This window comes from Otolemur garnettii, unplaced genomic scaffold (assembly GCF_000181295.1).
Source record: "Otolemur garnettii isolate 467f Iridium unplaced genomic scaffold, OtoGar3 scaffold00013, whole genome shotgun sequence".
NCBI lineage: Eukaryota > Metazoa > Chordata > Mammalia > Primates > Galagidae > Otolemur > Otolemur garnettii.
In genome coordinates, this window is record NW_003852408.1 from 1,756,964 (window position 1) to 1,769,269 (window position 12,306).

The window sequence follows — 12,306 nt, forward strand, 5'->3', positions numbered from 1 at the left end:
GTAAAAACAACGTCAGCCATCTCAAAAACATAACAGGACAGCCAACTCTTCTAAGATCAGAAATTAGATTTTTGTATGCCAGACTATTTTCATATAAGGGGTATTTAATTTTTATCTTATCTAAGAGATAGGGTCTCACTCTACCACCCAAGCTGGAAGGCAATGGTGTGATCATAGCTTACTGCAGCCTCAAACTCCTGGGCTTAAGCAATCTTCCATATCGTTTCCCAAAGTGCTGGGATTACAGGTGTAAGCCAGTGCATCCAGACATGTTTTCTAAGATTATTTCCTGTTTCTTCTGATTTAATAGTTTTATAATATTTTTTGAAAGTTTCTGCCTTTGTCAGATGTAGAAAGGGAAAGCATTTATTTAGGGCCACACTTGGGACAGAACTCTGGTTGAGGAGTGGGTAGCACATGCCCTGGAATCCAATAGTGGCTTCAGTGAGGAATACTCAGGGGGCATTAGAACCAAGAGAGTCAAACTGGGCTGTTCATCCCTGGATATACTCCCCTTGCAGATAGCCCAGAGAGTCCATTTGTTTTACAGAAAATAATTTCCTTCTCCCTCTGCACAAAGCTTGCCTGCCCTACATCAGGACCTCCAATGTGCCATGTGCCTACCTGAAAATACACTCTCCTCACCTCCAATTACATTCTAATCCTGGCCCTCCTTCAAAACTAAGTCCATCTGGCTTTACAAGCCCCAAATTATTTCATAATAAATCCTAGTGTAGACACCACTTGCAAATAATAAATTCCATTAAAACAAAAGTATACACAAATGTTCCATTTCTTTTTTACATACCAAAACACAGTTATCAAATCTTCTATGTGTGTCTGTGTTCTGATTTAGGATAACCCATTAAGGAATGGTTATCCACAAACACTACCCCAGTATATTACTGATTCTGAGCATGGGTTCTCTTACCCAAAGAATCTTCCAAAGACTGACCTTTCTGAGTTTGGAAAAGGCAGGACTGCCGTCACACAGGTAAGATACAGAGTCTCCACCTGCTAACCCTGAGCATTTTACAGTTCACCATTAAAGAGCCCCCAGCTGCATTTAAGACAAGAACTATTTCACAGCCAAAGAATTAAGAGGCCTGAAATGATTCCCATCACCATATAACTGTAATCACAAGTGCAGCCCCATTTTCTGTTTACTATCCCAAGGTCCCAGCTCCCAGGCAGTCACAAGAAAACCCTCAACTGACACCAAGAGATCACATTTTTTGTAAACAGAGGCAAAGGACATTCGAGATATCCCCCTTCTTCTTTCAGCCTCACCATTCATGCAAGGTCTTGACAATATTATTGATATCCTTCTTTCGGATGTCACGGCCAATGCAGAAATCCACTTCTAGCAGCTGGTTTCTCTGGTCCAGCTTGCCCTGGATGATGTCAGTGTAGACAGCCTCAATGATGAGGTCTTCTAGTTCCCGGAGATTCCGCATCTCCAGGTCCTTCAGCAGCACGGAGTAGGGGATACACTGTAGATAAGGCCATGTGATAGTTATAAAAACCATCTGGCAAGCATTAATGAAAATGCAGGCATTACCCACAAAGCCAACAGCTGCCTCTGGCTTGGAACATGCAGGCTAGTGGTAATTATTAATATCTAGGGCAAAAAAAGATGGATAAATGAACAGTGAGAACTCTGAGACCCAAATAAGACCCCATAGCATATAAGAAAGCATCCTCATAGTTCTCTGTCTCCTAAACTTTACCCAGCCTTCAGCTTTCACATGCTGGAGCATATGCAGAGATTCTAAAGACTCCTTCCAGAGGAGAAAAAAGGAAATACTCAGTATATGCCACTCTGCCACCTTCTGGAAGCTTATAGACTTTGCATAAAATGCCAAATCATAAACCTCTAACAGATCCCAGACACCAGAGGAGAGAACTGGCTGTTTATCCAGCAGAGTGCAAGCAAAAATCTTCCAGGCTGGCATTTCCACTTACAGGTGGCTGGTGGGAAGCGCTAGCTCTCAGGCCATCCTGAAGTTTGCATTTGTTTTCTCACTCTTGCAACCAATGAGAATTCCCCTGCTATGGTCCTTTACTGGGCTGTACCAACATTCTGCATGACTCCAAGACAAAAGAACATCTAAATACACAGTCCTCTGACATATGACTACTAGTTTGGAAATTAAGAGTGAACAAATCTGCAGGGACAGGAGAAAGATATATTCAGGGAAGAGAATAATAGCAAATATACCCAGAAGGGTTTTCTATGGCTAAAGGTGTGATATCCAGGAGTAGTAGGTGGACTTACAATGACTAGTTACAGGAATGAAGAAAAAGGTCCCTCCTACTCTTTACACTTGAGAAGTCCATAATCAGGACAAGAAAAAGCTCAGTTCCTCATTTCCCAACAAAATAGGCCTCCTACCTGAAATGCCAGGCTGAGAATCAGAAATTAATGATTCGATCATGCAAAACGATTTTAGCAATTGAAATGGCAATCCAAGAATATATATTTTCAAGCTGTATCACAGAGGGGAAATATAAAAATCAAACTTTTTCAAAGGCATAGTCCCACTAAAACTTGAGATACTTAGGCTGGGGTTAGGCAATTTAACCAAATCTTTGTTATTAATGACTGTGAGCAGCTAACTGCAAGGCTGCTTCTAAATCAATAGGAGCAAAGAACTTGGAGATACAGTGGAGTGGCTGGGATCTCACAGAAGGTAAGGGTCTAAAGTTAGCATACAGGCAAAAATTCCAATTAGAGAGTAATTAACCTTTAAAATCCCAGAGAAATGGCTCAGCACCTGTGGCTCAAGCAGCTAAGGCGCCAGCCACATACACCTAAGGTGGTGGGTTCGAATCCAGCCCAGGCCCACCAAAGCAACAATGACGGCTGCAACCAAAAATTAGCTGGGCATTGTGGCGGGCGCCTGTGGTCCCAGCTACTTGGGAGGCTAAGGCAGGAGACTCATTTGAGCCCAGGAGTTGGAAGTTGCTGTGAGCTGTGATGCCAAGGCACTCTACCCAGGGGGATAGCTTGAGGCTCTGTCTCAAAATAAAAAATCCCAGAGAAATGAAGCCTGTGGCTCAAGAAGTAGGGCACCAGCCCCATGTACTGGCGGTGGCAGGTTCAAACCCAGCCCTGGCCAAAAACTGCAAAAAAAAAGAAACAAAAAAATCTACCTCTCAGTTAAGTCCAATATCACTAATTTTTCTTCCAGCATGGGCACAGTTCACTGCACACTGAGCAATGGATGAAGTTATTAACTTGCCTTGAGACACCTTACTGTTTGAAAAATGTGGATCTGGCTGGGCTTAGTGCTCATGCCTGTAATCCTAGCACTCTGGGAGGCCAAGGCAGGTGGATTGCTTGAGCTTAAGAGTTTGAGACCAGACTGAGCAAGAGGGAGACCCTGCTTCTAAAAATAACCAGGCGTTGTGGCAGGCGCCTATAGTCTCAGCTACTTGGGAAGCTGAAACAAGAGAATCAGTTGAGCCCAAGAGTTTGAGGTTGCTGTGAGCTATGACACCACAACACTCTACCCAGAGTGACAAAGTGACATTCTGTCTCAAAAGAAAAGAAAAATGTGGATCTATGAACAACAGTCTCCCCTTAGCCAGGCAAGTGCTCACAACAGAAGGAGCACCATGACATGACAGAACTAAGACCTGCTGATGGATAATCACTGTGGGGCATAATTTTCCCTAAGGAATGGAAGTAATTGTCTGCACCGTTTTACTTATCTTTCCCTCTTTTTTCCTTTGCCAGACAAATACTACATATTTATAATATGATTCTACTATTTATTGCTAGGAGTTCCCTCATTGATGCCAATGAGACACTTGACTCAGGGTGAGGAGGAAAATAGGAAGGAGTTCAGGGCCATACCTTCATTCTTGATGCCAAGCTCACGATGGTAAGATGTTTCAGCTTGTTCTGCTGAGCTATGCTCAGTTCTGGCAGGCTCTCCTTGTTGGCTGCTTAGTCCCACCCACCACAAAAATCAAGATACAAAATAAAATTAGGATTTCTTTTATGGAACAAGCTCACCAACTTCCCAAACCAATCTACTACTGAATCACTGTCATGACTCTGCACTTATTCACCGGACAAATAGTCTGTGAGCACCTGCTGTCTTCTTTGGAAGACCCTGTATTTCCAAAGATGAAGAGACTCAGTCTCTACAAACAAGAAGTTTAGTTTCTAGAAAAGCCAGGCATGAATTTAAAAAATGATAACACAATTACCTTAAAGAGTACTACCTGTGTCCCTTGTGACATTCAATTAAGTGAGACCCCACATCTACAAAAAATTTAAAAATTAGCTGGGCATGGTGGTGTGTGCCTATAGTTCCAGCTACTCCAGAGGCTGAGGCAGGAGGATCATTTGAGCCCAGAAGTTGGAGGTTGCAGTTAAATATGATACCACTACACACTCTAGCCTGGATGACAAAGGGAGACCAATTCTTAAAAAAATAAAAAAGAAAATAAAAAAAGAAAAAGAAAAAAAATGAATGTGATGTGCTTTGTCAGGCTGCTGTACTGCACAACTACAAGGGAACTAACCACCTGGAGCTATGCAACTCAATCACCCTGGACTTGTCCTCATTCTTACAATCAGATGTTTCAATAGCCACAAATGCAAGGCAGAACTACCAGAAGAAGAGCACAAATTACCGGTTGGAGAAGAGGAAAGGTGGGAAGAGGGAGGAGGATAAGGGGGAGAAGGAAAAGGTGGGGAGAGAGAAAAAAAGTACAGTCTTATTTGGGAGGTATAGGAAATGAAAAGACATTATGGAGGAGATGGAGTTTGAGATGAGCCTTGAGGAACAGGCAAAATTTTAGCAATAACAATAATGATAACAGCAGGGGCAGCAGCTTCAGGTAACATATACAGTGAGCTTTACGGTGCACATACAGATTACAGATCCACATGTACAAACACAATCCAATTAATCTTCACAACAACCCCACGAGGTAGATTTCAAGTGTCCTCAATCCCTTAACTATAATTCTGGATTGTAAAAAGTTGAATCCAAACTGACTGTTTTTTCTTAAGCTGAAATTCATCTAGTAGCAATTCCTGAACCGAACTGAGGCAGGCTTTTTATCCTGCTGGTTGTGAAGATTCACTTGTTTTGCAGCAAAATTATGAATATGTTTAAGTATATATGCTGCCCACACCCCTCTGGGGATGTTACATAAAAAAGCTTATGAATCATATTACCTTTTTAAAGTCACCAAAACTTAAATTCTGAAACATCCAGCCTCAAGGAGTAGAGATAAGGATAACAGACTTGTACTATCTATAAACTAGGACTTACTGTTCCCATTTTACAGATAAGGAAACTGAGGACATAAGATTATTTAATTTGCCAAAGGACAGATAAAGGGTAGAAGGGAGCTAGGATATAAATGCATGCATTCTGGTTCCAGAGTCTGTGCAATGTTGCCTGTTTAGTAAGTGAGGATAGAAACAGAGGAGACAGACATTTATTGAAATAAAGCAAAGGTCAGAAAAAACATGTATGAGGAAGGGGCAAACTGTCCAGTCTGACAGCAGTATAGAATAAGTAGAAGTGACCAGTGAGAAGTCAGGGATATAGCAAGGAATCCCCTGAGTATCAGGCTACTGTCATACCACTACCAAAAAAACTAAGGAAGACAGGAAAAAAATGGTTTGGTGGAAGTTAATGTTTGGACATTCAAGTACCTCATTCCTGATATGTAAGACTATAATTTAAAATGACTCAAATGCCTACAAAACAGGGCATTTTAATCTTATAAGATTTAAAATACAGATAAATGGGCCAGGTGCAGTGGCTCATGCCTGTAATCTTAGCACTCTGGGAGACCAAGTAGGGTGGATTGCTTGAGTTAAGGAGTTCGAGAACAGCCTGAGCAAGAGCAAGACCCCATCTCTACTAAAAACAGAAAAAACTAGCTGGGCATAGTGGTGCTCACCTATAGTCCCTGCTACTTGAGAGACTAAGACAAGAGGATTGCTTAAGCCCAAGAGTTTAAGGTTGCTGGGAGCTATGACGCCATGACACTCTACCCAGGGTGACAGAGTGAGACTCTGTCTCAAAAAATAAATAAAATTTGAATAAATGCTTATGAAATCAATGGGGAAAAAGTAAGACATAAAGACAAGTAATCTAATTATATTTCCCCTAATGCTGGGGAAAATATGTCCAGCATTCTAAAGCTAACAGTACACCTATGTACTAATGGGGGTACACCTATGTACTAAATCTATTTTCCAAAATTTCTTTAACACACTGGTATTATTTTGACAATATTTAAAGCACTGAAGTATTTTACAAGTGGGTATTTTGACACTTCACAGCCCTCTAAGTGCCCTACAAACACCAGTCCTCAAGAATCTGATCTGAGTTAGGCATGATCTCAGCTACTCAGGACACAGAAGCAGAAGAATCATTTGAGGCTGCAGTGAGCTATGACAGCACCACTGCACTCCATGCAAGACCCCATCTCTAAATAAAAATTAAGGCTTGGGACCTGTAACTCAGCAGCTAGGGCACTAGTCACATACACCAGGGCCAGCAGGTTCAAACCTGGCCCAGGCCTGCCAAACAATAACAACTACAACAACAACAACAACAAAAATAGATGGGCAATATGTGGGCACCTCCCAGCTACTTGGGAGGCTAAGACAAGAGAATTGCTTAAGTCCAAGAGCTGGAGTTTGCTGTAAGCTGTGACACCATGGCATTCTACCGAGGGCAACATAATGAGACTCTGTCTCAAAAAAATTAATTAATTAAAATAAAAAATTAAAATTAAAAAAAAAGAAAGAAAAAAGAAACTCTGCGGGGCATAGTGGCTCACGCCTGTAATCTTAGCACTCTGGGAGACAGAGGCAGAAGAATCACTTGAGCTCAGGAGTTTGAGACCAGCCTCAGCAAGGGTAAGACCTCATCTCTACTAATAACAGAAAAAATTACCCCAGTGTCATGGCAGGCGTGTGCAGGCCCAGCTACCGTGTTTCCCCAAAAATAAGACCTACCCAAAAAATAAGCCCTAGCAGGATCTTTATGCATTTGTTAAATATAAGCCCTACCCCAGTAATAAGACCTAGTGATAGGCATGGCTATGCAGCATAGCCACGTCATGCATTTCGGCACAGAGCGGTAAGGGAGACTGGAATACCTTTTATCTGCCACAGCTCCTTTCTCCGAGCTGTTCGCACTTGCGCAGGTGCACGTGTGGTAACTGCGGTCGCAGGCATCCTATTGCGCACGTGCAAACAGCAAGTGGAAAGGAGTTCACACTTCACTGGCGCCAGCCCCACCAACAAGGCGGGGGTCCCCCTGTCAGGTTCCAGAAGAAGATGACTTAACTATATTTGAATAAATGTAGATTGTTGTATTATACTTAATAAAAATATGACATCCCCTGAAAATAAGCCCTAGTGAGTCTTCTTGAGAAAAAATAAATATAAGACAGTGTCTTATTGTCAGGGAAACACAGTACTTGGGAGACTGAGGCAGGAGGATCACTCGAGCTCAGGAATTTGAGGTTGCTAGGAGCTAGGCTGATGCCATTCTAACCCCAGCAACAGAGTAAGACTCTGTCTCAAAAATGAAACAAAACAAAACAAACAAACAAATAAAACTCTCATCTGGAAAATAAAAATAAGGATTACATTTATACGACTACATTTAATATATAGATATATATTCACTTCTCATTTTACCCACTGGGAAATGAAAGATAAGTGGGAAATTCCTTCGGTGAGGTCACTTACAGAGCACATAAAATAGGAAACAGCTCCACCACCATGCTTTCAAACCTAAACGATCCTTCAAACTGAGCAACATCATTAAGACAAGTCTTTTAAAGAATCTTAGCCAACTCACCTAGGTAATCTGGGTATGTTCCATAGGCAAACAGGTTCAGCAACTGCAAATAAGCAGCATTAGCTCCTTCTGCAAGCTGAAAAGGGAAAAAACAGTTCACAGACCAATCACTGTAGTATTCAAATAGGAGACAGGTGATCACATGCTAAATATGCCATGGCCATTTATTATGAACTGTTTGACTAGTTGGTCTCTGAGGTTCCTTCCAAGTCCTATTCTTTAGGAAAAAATAAATAAGATTATTAAAGCCCCAAATTTAATTTTTCTCCATTAGGAGTATGTTTTATACTCCAAATAGCATACCCAAGTAACTACTTCTCTCTCTCACTGTTTGCATGCGCACCTGAGTGTGCACACACACACAAAGCATTAAGCACTGGAAGCAGTTCAAGTTTTCTCAGGAGTCCCATTGCATTAAAACAAAGACTAGGGCATGGCGCCTATAGCTCAACCAGCTAAGGCGACAGCCACGTACACCTAAGGTGGCGGGTTTGAATCCCCAGCCCGGACCCACCAAACAACAATGATGGCTGCAACCAAAAAATAGCCGGGCGTTGTGGCGGGCGCCTGTGGTCCCAGCTACTTGGGAGGCTGAGGCAGGAGACTTGCTTGAGCCCAGGAGTTGGAGGTTGCTGTGAGCTGTAATGCCACGGCACTCTACCCAGGGGGACAGCTTGAGGCTCTGTCTCAAAACAAACAAACAAACAAACAAACAAAGACTAGGCCAGGTGCAGTGTAATCCTAGAACTCTGGTAGGCTGAGGTAGGAGCTTAAGCTTAGTTCGAAACCAGGCTAAGCAAGAGTGAGACCCCATCTCTACTAAAAATAGAAAAACTCGAGGTGGGTGGATTGCTGAGCTCAGGAGTTTGAGACTGGCCTGAGCAAAAGCAAGACCCCCATCTCTAAAAATAGCCACGAATTGTAGCAGGTGCCTATAGTCCCAGTTACTTAGGAGGCTGAGGCAAATGAATCGCTTGAGACCAGGAGTCTGAGGTTGCTATGAGCTATGATGCCACAGCACTCTCCTGAGGGCAACAAAGAGAGACTGTTTCTTTTTTGAGACTGCCTCAAAAAAATAAACAATTAAAAAAATAGAAAAACTAAGGTAAGAGTATAGCTTGAGCCCAAGAATTTGAGGTTGCTATGAGCTATGATAATGCTATGGCACTCAACTGAGAGCAACAAAATAAGACTATCAGCTCAGCACCTATAGCTCAGCAGCCAGGGCGCCAGTCACATACACTGGAGCTGGAAGGTTTGAATCCAGCCTGGGCCTACCCAACAACAATGACAACTACAACCAAAAAATAGCAGGGTGTTGTGGTGGGCACCTGTAGTCCCAGCTACTTGGGAGGCTGAGGCAAGTGAATTGCTTAAGCTCAAAAGGCTGAGGTTGCTGTGAGCTGTGACGCCACAGCACTCTACCCAGGGCGACATAGTGAGACTCTGTCTCCAAAAAAAAAAAAAAAAAAAAAAGACTACCGCAAAAAAAAAAAAAAAACCCAAAACGAAAACAACAACAACAAAAACAAAGACTGAAGCAGCCCTGTCTACACACAAACTTGACAGGTATAGCATTAACCACTATTAATCCAAACTAAACAAAGCTTAGGGTTAGTTCCAAGTTTCAGGACTACATACAGACTATGAACCCTAAGAGAGATTAGCACAGAATCAGGTATGATAGAAAGCCAGGCTGGAACAGGAAACCAGGATATAAAGCGGACCCAAATAAAATTTTTCATTAAAATTACTCTCTTCACTGTTGCTGATGGCAAAGAACCATCTGTAGAAGGAAAACGAAAGAGCCACTGTTCTGCCCAGAACTAATTGCTGTCAATTACCTTAACTGGGTGGGTTTTCTGACTCACAAACATGCTCCTGTTACTCTTCCAACTTACCAAATTCAGTAAAGTCTAACCAGGAATAACAAGTGGTATTCTGCACACACTAATAGCAACACTACTTAATTTTAGCCATTTTTTCAAAAAAGGTTTCAAGAACTGCATTCATAATTACCCGATCACTGAAAGGCAAAGACAACTAGCATATTCCCAGCTCACATGTGGAAAAACACAAAACATGGGAAGATAAAGGTGATTTGCCAACTCCTCTGTGAGAATTCCAGCATCCTAATACCTCAATGTACCCTCTCAGGTTATCATGAACCTCCTAAGATCCCTAAATCAGAGGTGTAAGAGACCTGGTAATGCCCATCAAATCTAGCTTCTATCTTTCAAGCAGACAATTACAAAGCTAGCTAGAATAGACTGTTTTCTCTAGAGCAGATTCTCTAAAAACTTCTCCCACCGGCCTAAATCAGTAAGTTCTTTCAGCTTTAATTTTCATCCATCTCATCTTAGCCAGCTTTCCAAGTTATAAAACAACTACCTGGCATATTCATTCAGACTTTTCATGAACTTGAAGGAACATATTACCTTTGAGTACCTCCTCTGTTGAAAATAAACCCAGATCATTTCAAGGCAGTTCTCAAAGCTCCCTCACAGAATTCATTTTCCACCTCTGATAAATTTTTACTGAAAGCCTACTGTGTGTTAGGTCATGTATTCAGCTCTAAGGAAACAATGGCAAGCACAACAGAGCTTACAGTTTAGCAAGCAAGACTAACATTAAATAAAAATCTACAATTAAAAGGTAAAAGTGGCTCTTTTCATCTCTGGCCATCATGAAGAGAAGCCACGTGTGGGCATTTGCAATGAATGGCTGTAGGGAACTGGTACAGTTTCCTGATCAAGAAGAATAAGGAGAACTTTGGAACCAAGCCTAATAACCTGAAAGCCTGCTACTCCCTTCTCTCACAACTGACTGATTCACCCCCAACAACTGTTAAAACTGGCTGTGGGGTGAAGCTAGCAGCAAGACAGCAAAGGTGTCATAGTGGTCATAAAGGTGATGAACCTCCCAGTAATAGCTGCCCACTCCTACAAGTAAGCCACTATCAACAAGAATACCAGGGCCACTCTAAGTAGCATCCAGCATATGGTCTGCAGGGAGTGCCATCACCTGGATCTGGGCATAGTGGTTACCCGTAAGAGCCAGCACCATCTGCACAGACACAAGCCTATGATGGTAAAGAGGAAAGAGACCCACCCCACCAACCCACCAAAAATTCCTGCAAAAAGCAATAGAGATGTTCACAGACTTTTCTCAAATAAAAAATACTTAAAAGTGGGAAGCAGAGGTTTAAAAAGTAGCAGCTGCTTTACATCTCTGTTCCATCTGGTCATTCTTCAACAGATCTTCTCATTTCTGAAGCACAATCACCAAAACTGGATGTCCAGGGCTTTAATAACAACAATCAAAAAACAAGCAAACAAAGCAAAATGGATTACTTCCCAACTTTTCATGTCAAATTTTTTAACATGTCGACTTTAGCACAATATCACCCTTTTCCATAAGAACAATATACCCCTATTAGTGTCAATCTCATGTTCAACAGCAATAAGTCTTCTGTGCATGTCCCTGATCCATCTTCCTGATCTATACTGCACTAGAGGTCTTTTGTCCTTAAAAATGCCTGAAACCACCCTATCAAACATCAGTCCATGCTTATAGCACTACATTTCTAATTTATCAGGATCAGTGACATTTTTACTACCTTTTTTTATTTTTATTTTTTGAGACAGAGTCTCACTATGTCACCCTTGGTAAAGTGCTGTGGCATCACAGCTCACAGCAACCTCAAACTCTTGGGCTCAAAAAATTCTCTTGCCTCCACCTCCCCAGTAGCTGGGACAACAGGCACCTGCCACAATGCCTGGCTGTTGTTGTTGTTATTATTATTGTTTGGCAGGCCCAGGCCGGGTTCGAATCCACCAAACCCAAATCCACCAGCCCTGGTGTATGTGGCCAGCACCCTAGCCGCTAAGCTATAGGCTCTGAGACGTTTTTACTATCTTTCACATTACTGGCAACACAATCTAATTTTACCCAAGTTCAGATGAAAACACTAAGTGAAATGAGCCCAAGATACCATCCTTAATCTCTTTCCCTGCCCCCTAATTCCCATCTCTCCCTCAAAAGGGTACCTCACAGGTCCATAATACTTTAGCACTGAAGTTCTTTGGAAACCTGGAGAATCAAAGAAAGGCTTAGAACAAAGACAGAGAAAATGTTTGGAAACCACTCTTACCTCCTGCACATTAGACAGCTCTAGCAGTTCTCCAAAAACATATACTCCAGGAGCCTCCAACACCTGGCTTATGAGAGCAGTGAGGGCTGAGCCACTGGTACCTTTGGCTAGTAAAATAAATTGTTCCAGGAGGTTACTTGAGGGTTTCTGTTCACCTGCCATCCTCTGGCCTTGAAATCTGTCCAGAAGAAAAATGTGTCAGTCATTCTCCCTTTTCATTTGCAAAGGCTATGTTGACTTAATGCTGGATCAGACACCAAAGTATTTTTACAGTTTTCTTTTTTTTTTTTTTTTTTT

At 42.0% G+C, this 12,306-nt stretch overlaps 1 protein-coding gene across 9 annotated transcripts in view; it reads right to left on the bottom strand.

The window, feature by feature from the left end:
* The window catches only part of COPS7B (COP9 signalosome subunit 7B), a 38,715-nt gene that overhangs the window by 16,638 nt on the left and 9,771 nt on the right, over positions 1-12,306 (bottom strand). For 5 of the 9 annotated variants that reach the window (XR_002772093.1, XM_023510292.1, XM_023510290.1 and 2 more), the window contains 4 exons: positions 12,010-12,187; positions 7,857-7,932; positions 3,863-3,954; positions 1,291-1,493 (listed from right to left, as the gene is read on the bottom strand). Coding sequence is in view for 8 of the 9 variants with exons in the window: in XM_023510290.1 (XP_023366058.1) it covers positions 1,291-1,493; positions 3,863-3,954; positions 7,857-7,932; positions 12,010-12,187 (549 nt within the window). In the remaining variant the exon portion in view is untranslated. Of the gene's footprint in view, positions 1-1,290; positions 1,622-3,862; positions 4,316-7,856; positions 7,933-12,009; positions 12,188-12,306 lie in introns of those variants that run through there. The other 4 variants (XM_012802248.1, XM_023510291.1, XM_003784862.2 and 1 more) reach the window with 2 other exon arrangements.